The sequence below is a fragment of the Chrysemys picta genome, chromosome 8, assembly GCF_011386835.1.
Source record: "Chrysemys picta bellii isolate R12L10 chromosome 8, ASM1138683v2, whole genome shotgun sequence".
Lineage (NCBI taxonomy): Eukaryota > Metazoa > Chordata > Testudines > Emydidae > Chrysemys > Chrysemys picta.
Window position 1 is genome coordinate 9995646 of NC_088798.1, and position 7813 is coordinate 10003458.

The 7813-nt window shown below is 41.4% G+C and overlaps 2 protein-coding genes across 2 annotated transcripts in view; one reads left to right on the forward strand and one right to left on the reverse strand.

The window, feature by feature from the left end:
* RNF11 (ring finger protein 11) overlaps positions 1-7813 on the forward strand; it is a 47614-nt gene that overhangs the window by 36435 nt on the left and 3366 nt on the right. The window contains exon 2 of the mRNA XM_005284903.4: positions 5953-6122. Coding sequence (XP_005284960.1) covers positions 5953-6122 — 170 coding nt within the window. The remainder of the gene's footprint in view (positions 1-5952; positions 6123-7813) is intronic.
* TTC39A (tetratricopeptide repeat domain 39A) overlaps positions 2148-7813 on the reverse strand; it is a 101212-nt gene continuing 95546 nt past the window's right edge. The window contains exon 18 of the mRNA XM_065555352.1: positions 2148-2542. Coding sequence (XP_065411424.1) covers positions 2449-2542 — 94 coding nt within the window. The 3' untranslated portion in view covers positions 2148-2448. The remainder of the gene's footprint in view (positions 2543-7813) is intronic.

A 7813-nucleotide genomic window follows, 5' to 3' on the forward strand; every position in this document is an offset into this window, starting at 1 on the left:
GTCTTGGCTACGAGAGATCATTATCTTATGAGGTTAACATCCCAAAATGTTTAATTTTAGAGAATGGGAGTTCCACATTAAACTTTGGTTACAAGGTTTAATATTTGGAATACATATTAATTTTTAAAATAGCTATAGGATTGCAAAAAAATTGCTGGGAAAAGTAATGCTCATTTTGTTTTCTGTAGTCCTAAATCTTGGAAATAAAGTACTGTTTTCCAGTTTGTTGTTTTAATTGAAATGTTATAGATCTGCCTCCACTGTGTGTACAAACATCTTCTGGTCTTTTGTTTTAAATATATCCGTATATAAACATGAAAATCCCTGATACCCCATATCCATATAATATTTAAAATTTGCTTCTTCAGCTAACATTTAACCTCTCCTTCCCCCCACAGAACAGAATAAATCCTTGTTCTAAAGGACTTGGCTAAAGAAATCAGAATTCTCACATTCATTGAATAAATACTTTCAGAATTTTTCAAAAATATTACTCACAAATATAAGCACCACAAACCACTTCACATAGTATTCTGCCTTGTGCTTATGCATGTTGTTGTTTTTACTAAAATGTTTACATAATGGTTGGGTTTGATGGTCCAACTTTGAATAGTAATTTGAGGGGAGATTAACAGTGCCTTCAGGCGCTCTCAATCATGCATATTGTAGTGTTACATATTTTTACTTCCAGTAATACTGATTTATGCATTTTCATGGGACCTTGTCAGTGTCCCTCTTTTTTAATCACTAGTATGATGGATTAACAGTAAAAGACAGCACCATTTTTTGTCTTCCTCTCAGGCTACTCGTCTGAGAAGAGATTCTTGTCTAGCATGTTGGATTGTAGATGCTCACAGCTGGCAACTGCAAATTTCTTGACTTTAATTGGTTATGTCAGACATGAAAGTGTTGTACAAAGAAGACTTGACACAGGAAGACAAAAGATCATTTTTTCCAGATCAGGGTATAGTTATGGACAGCTTCTGAATGTTATAGGGGGATGTCTTTGATCATTTCTGTTTTCCTCTTCTACCTAGGAGGGAGGGGAGAAGACATAATTGGGAGGTAGGGGATTGGAATAATAAACAAACAAGATATTGCTGGTCATGGCAGCACTTCACTGTGTACTGAAGACTAAAATAATTGAGAGATGTTTCCTTTTGCTGTGTTTTTGGGTGTTTAAAAATGTAGCTACTCACTGTGTTTATATTGTGAACATCTAACACTTAATAAAAGCAATCTTCACTTGGTTAACATGAGTAATTTCTCATTTTGGAGCCACCCTGCTTTTATCACGTAACAGAATCTTATTTAAAGAACCACAGCTTTCCTTTAGATCCCATTTATATTCAGATCAATTTATAACCTTCTAATTCATAAGGTCATGTGATGGGCTATCATCTGAATCTTCCTAAGTATACTTTAAAAGATGCCTCACTGGGGATTGTTGTTGTTGTGCTGTCTCTTACTCACATGAATAAGCATCATATAATACCCCTGATAATCATGTGATTAGTTGCTAAGCAGTGTGTGTATTTTGCTGTGGACAGGGAGATAATAGGAAATGTTCCCCTTTTCATTCTCGCCTATTTCATATTGATGCTCATGTAAAAATGCAGTAAAGCATTTTAACCCAAAAGAATCTGCCTGTTTCCAGAACATGTAACACTACTAAATACCAATCTTTACTTGAAATACAAAGCAGACTTTTTTTTAAAATGGGGCCAAATCTTAGTCCATCTGCCTAACTCGAATAAATGTCCATAGTGTAGTGGGGTGGCTGCCCTATCACTCCCTTTTCTGCTCAAACATGGCACAGCAAGTGCTCCCTGTCTAGTTTCCTCCTCTTTGGTAGTTACACTGTGAGACAGAACTATAGGTCACGATGTTATCCCCCTGCCTCAGTAAGAGAGAGGCTTGCTAGTGCTAAACTGTGTGTCAGCTCCCTGGAACACTCAGTCAGTTAGCCACGCAAACAAACTCCTCAGGACTCTGCCAGCTGTTACTTTGCCTTGCCGCTTAACACTTTGTGTACCCAATTCCCCAAACTCCCCGAAGCGTCCGCCTGTAGTGTCCATCCCCTGACACTGGACACTCACAGTAATTATCAGGTAAGGGGTCCCCAAAGAGAGAGCGTACACAGCTGGAAGGTTGCAATTCAGGATCAGATCCTTTATAATAACACCGCACTGTAATCTGTTTATGGTGAAAACAAATATAAGTTCATTAGCAAAGCACAGAGAATCACAGATTCAAGTGAGTATGGAGTCAGAATAAAGGAAACAGAAATGGTTAAAAATAAAACAAAAGTATAACATTCTTTCTAGAGTCTAAAACTTAACATATTACATGCCTTGCCTAAAGCATTTTCTTACCCTCAAAGTCTTTCTGCAGAGCTTGCTAGTTTTTCAGTCAGTCCAGGATCCATCTTAAAAACTTGTTAAACCTTCATAAACAACAGGTGATGATAAGCAGCAGTGTGTCAAGTAGTGGGGAAGTGTTCGGCTTCTCTGTTAGTCTATTTAGCACTTTCTTTAATAACCTGGAAGAAAATCACAGGTGATGTTAAATTTGTAGGGAGGGTTTGAGGACGCCAGTCCAGAGGACAGAGAAATAGTACAAAGGGACTCAGAGAGATAAAGAGCATAGGCAACAAATAATTACAGAAGATCCAGTTTGGGAAAATGCTGACTTTCTCCCCAGTTGTATTAGTCTGGAACATCCATAACTTAGTGAGAGGAAGAAACTTTGGAAGTGATATTTGGTAGAGGCCTGAAGATGATGATAAAGAACAAATTAGAGATGAGTTACAATATGATATGGCTGTAAAAGTTGCATTTGGGGGCTGGATACACAAAAGCATCATGTCGCAGAGTAGGGAGGTTGACTTATTTGGGTATATGTATCACTCTCGGTATGCGGCTCTGGTGCGACCCCACCTGGGGATCATTGAGTCATTGCTCTACCAGAAAGATGGGTGGGTTTACAATGCCAGAACAAAAAGGATCATAATTTGTAAAGAAAAATCATATACCTAGATAAATATAGGGTTGGACATAAATCTACAGATATTCAAAGGGTGAATATTTTTCTCCTGGAGATAAATTATTTAGTGTTGTATAAGAAGGAATAACTAAATAATGATGGGATCATATTAAGAAAAGCATCCTGACAGGGAAATTTATTTGTGGAATAGTCTCCCAATGGAAAGCCCCTTTGCTTGGGATTCTTAAAACTAGGCTGGACAAAAATGCTAGGACATGTACTGTAGGAAACAAGCATATATTGACAGGAGATGGCCTGCAGGGTCCTTTCTATGTCTGCCTTCTGTGATTCTTGCAGGTCAGTGCATTCATGTATTCGCAGATGCAACACCTTGCTCATATCATACGCTCTCTGCATTGAGAGAAGAATCTAACAGGCTGTGTGCATTCAGCTGAAACTATAGCCTTCTGTATGAGGTTGCCAGGAGTTTTATTGAGTCCTAAAGGTTGATTGGCATATTGCATAAATATTCTCAACTATTTTGCTAACCTTGACCCAGACTGGCAGAAACCTGGGGGACAAGGACACTGAGGGCAATGTTGTATTGTTCCACTCTCTCCCCTTCCTCTGTATTTCCTATGTCAACGTTGAATGGACTCCATGGTGTGGAAATCCCAGCAGTTGGCATGGGATTTCTTGGTACTGTGACTTCCACAGGAGTGAGATGTCCGGGAGCTGGAGGGGCTGAGGGAACCTGTGATGGATTGAACAGGCACAAGGCTGTTATAGGAGTGTACCTGGTGAACTAGTGACTCCATAAAGATCCTCAGGTTTTGGGAGCTGAACCTGCTGGTTATTCTGTGAGATGTAAAGCCTGATGCCTCCGCAACTGGTGATGTTTAAGTGGAAACTCCATGATGGGGACCTTGCAGAGTCTGAAATTTCCTACGTCTGATTTACCTAGTCTCATATTATATGATTAATATGAAGCAATTTCCTCTCAACATGAACTATAAGAAAAATAGATGATTAATGATGCTATGCCTCTGACGTACAAATATGTAGTTTCACTCAGTTTTTTCTGATGAGTAGATTTTTTCTCCCCTGCAGTTAGTCGACATTGTTAAACGGCTTTAATGCAAGTACTACCATAAATCTACTGTTAATTAGGTCATGTATCAAGTATTGTCCCAACAAACACTATTGTAAATGATGGCTTCAGTTTTCCAAAATTCTGTTTTAAATATAAGGAATATAGATACGGGGTTTAAACACTGATTTAAGTATCTGAAATACTTAAGCAACAATGAAAAGCGTCTGTTTGGGAGAAAATGATGAAGAAGAGTGTCACAGTCCAGGGTAACCACATTCGTATTACCCTCCTGTGGCCCACCAAGGGCACCCACTTAACAGTTCCTGGATCCTCAGCTGTCACCTCTCTGGAGCAGCAACCCACATCTCTCTCCCTCCTGACCAGTGGTTTTCTAGACTGCGCGATTCCCTGCCTATACTGTGATATTCCCAGCAAGCCAGACTGCCTAACAGGCCAACGTCTGCACTTTAGTTTCTCTGTGAAGGCTATGAACAGCATAATTGCACCCAGTTACAAAGTTACAACACAGCTTTTTATAAGCAAGCAATTTATTTTTAAGGTGAAGGCATTACCGATAACACACATTAAAATCAATAAAAGACCGTACACATATGCTAATAAGCTTATTAGATGCCATCCATTAGCCTGAGGAGGCCATAGTAGGTCAAATCCTTCCAACCATTCTGCAAGGATTGGGGGCCCCCTTTGGACAGAAGGTCCTGTCCATTTGCCAGATTACAAAGAAGGCCCTGTGTCATCATAAATTTAGGCTATTTATTTACAGGTTTTTTCTTTGTTGGTTTCTGGAGAATTTAATTTGAACTAGTATATGGGAGCCTCCCCAAAAGGTGGCACCTCTCTTGGGGGATTGCAACCTGGCTGATTTGCCTCAGTTACCACCCACTGTTTTTAGTTCCTGGAGGAGCTGTGGTAGCCCTCTCTTATGGAGTAGATCACAATTATACATAAGCCATTAATGTTAAACACTGGACTCCAAAAATACTGCATGGTGTTGCACTATTTGTTACATCTCCCCCCCTCCAGAGGTTAGATACAATCCTGGCCCACAATAATACATAAACTTGATACAATAAGGTCATTTAAGGATATTGCAGGAAATTGCCATATCTGTCACAGAGAGATTGTATGTTTAAAATATTTTCTTTTGTGTGGGAAATACAAATTTAAAATATATGTCGCTTCAAGTCCAACTTTAGAGAATTCATAAAGATATATATATATAAAATGTATTGGAAGTTCAGATGTTTAACTGGACAATTATGTCCACGTTAGTATATTTAAAGTTGTTAAGAAATAAATCTACAGGTCTAAATTATTGTTTAGGTGGTACATGATTTTGTAATTACAGAGCCAATTAAAGATCCTTTTGTAAAATCATGATACTATAAATTGGGCCCGTCAGCACAAATGATTCTCCATAAGTGTATAGAATGAGAGTGCATCAACTTATATTTGTAAATTTTCTCCATATATTTCATAGTTAGGCAGAACATCTAACCATTAGTTAAATCCATGTAAACTTTATTTGCCTATTTTCATGTGGAGTTTGTGCATCTATTTAACTAATCTATGAATAACTCCTGGAGACAAAATGAAATAGTCTGGTAGAGAACTGCCAAAAATAGATCCTTGCCAGTTTTCCTGAGAAGCTGGCATCACTCGTTATCCTATCCTCCATATTATGTTTAAGCCAAAAATGTGTGGGGTAGCAGAGGGAGCTTCATGCAAACATTCTTCAGTGAGTAAGAAAGGGAACAGCGTGAATAGTAAGTTTAGTATATTCCAAAATCCACTGATGTCAGCAAACATCAGCAAAGCAAACTTTGTTTTTTGTTTTAAATCTTCTATTTTAGGAGCAGGTTCCAGTTCCTGTTTATCATCCAACTCCTAGCCAGACTCGGCTAGCAACACAACTAACAGAAGAGGAACAAATTAGAATAGCGCAAAGGATAGGCCTTATACAGCACCTGCCTAAGGGAGTCTACGATCCTGGACGAGATGGCTCTGAGAAGAAGATTAGAGAGTAAGTTACACAAATTAGTAGTTTTAAGGTGGCGGTGGTTTATTTTTTGTTTTTTTGTTTTTTGTTTTTTTAAATGACATTTCTGCAGGAGAGTGGATCTTGGGAGGAGAAGACTTTTTCTCTTTTTTGCCTTGTTTTATTCTTCATCTCACTTTCCTTGATTAGCAATGAGATTATATACCCTAGGGCAGGGGTGGGCAAACTACGGCCTGCAGACTGGATCCGGCCCGTCAGGGCTTTGGATCTGGCCCACAGGATTGCCACCCCTGTGGCGCCGAGGGCCCCATGCCGCTCCCAGAAATGTCCGGCACCACATCCCTGTGGCCCCTGGGGGAGGGGAGGCAGAGGGCTCCGTGCACTGCCCTCGCCTGCAGGCACCACACCCCACAGCTTCCAATGGCCGGGGGAGGTCCCGACAGGCAGCGCACAGAGCCCTCTGCTCCCCCTTCTCCAGGGGCCGCAGGGACGTGGTGCCAGCCACTTCTGGGAGCAACCCAGTGCGCGCCGCTGCCATCCTGGAGCTGCTCCAGGTAAGCGGTGCTGAGCCGGAGCCCGCACCTCAAACCTCTCCTGCACCCCACACCCCAACTCCCTGCCCTGAGCCCCCTCCCGCACTCCTCCTGTACCCCAACCCCCTTCCGTGAGCCCAGTCCTGCACTTCTCCCTGCACCCCTGCCCTGAGCCCCCTCCCACATTCCACACCCCCTCCTGCACCTCAACCCCCTGCCCTGAGCTCCATTGTACACTCCGCACCCCTCCTCTGCCCCAACCCCTTGCCCTGAGCCCTTTCCTGCACCCCGCACTCCCTCTTGCACTGCAACCCCCTGCCCCAGCCCTACATTCATGGCCCTCCATGCGATTTTCCCAGCCAGATGTGGCCCTTGGGCCAAAAAGTTTGCCCACCCCTGCCCTAGGGTGAAGTAGATGCCAAAATACCACTGCAAAAGCAGTCTTCCCCATCCCTGCTTAGACCACATCATCCCATTCCTTGAATCCCTCCATTGGTTGCCTCTAACAAACTAAAGCTCCTATTTCTCTCCTACCTAATCTTGTCCCCAAAAACATCTGTGTTCCTCTCTGCCCTTATTCCCCACCTCCATGCTGCTCCCAGTCCTTTTGGTCTTACTGATCCTTCTGTCTCCTTTTTTGCATTTCTGACTTCATGCCTTCTACCATCCTCCCTTCTTCTCCACATCAAGAATAATCACAGCCTCTCTCTCCTGAATTGTTGTCCCATGTTTTGCTTATCTTGTCTTTCTAAGATTATAAACTCTTCAGGGCACAGACTGTGTCTTAGCTATGTCTGTAAGACATCCTGTAAATTTATGGTACCATATAAATATTTTTTAAGCAACAATATATTTAGCTTAATAGTTTCCATTCATTGTAATGGAAGTGTCAGGCTGCAATCAATCTCCTGAGTTTTGATAGTAATAAGGAGGTTTCTCTTCGCTCTTTTCTGAAGCCTGACTGCCATAAGGAAATTTACAGCTTTCTTTCCAGGCCAAGTAGTGGTTTTAAGGAAGATTGTTTTCCATGCACCACTATCACTGAAGTTTTCCTATGCCTTGTCCCATCCCTCTGATAAGTGAGTTAGAGACAGGTTTGAAAGTCTTTAATGGTGAATCACTAGGGCTTTGATTTTTGAGCTGAAAGTCTGCTTGCTGTAGCAAGTAGGGTTCCTGAAATTT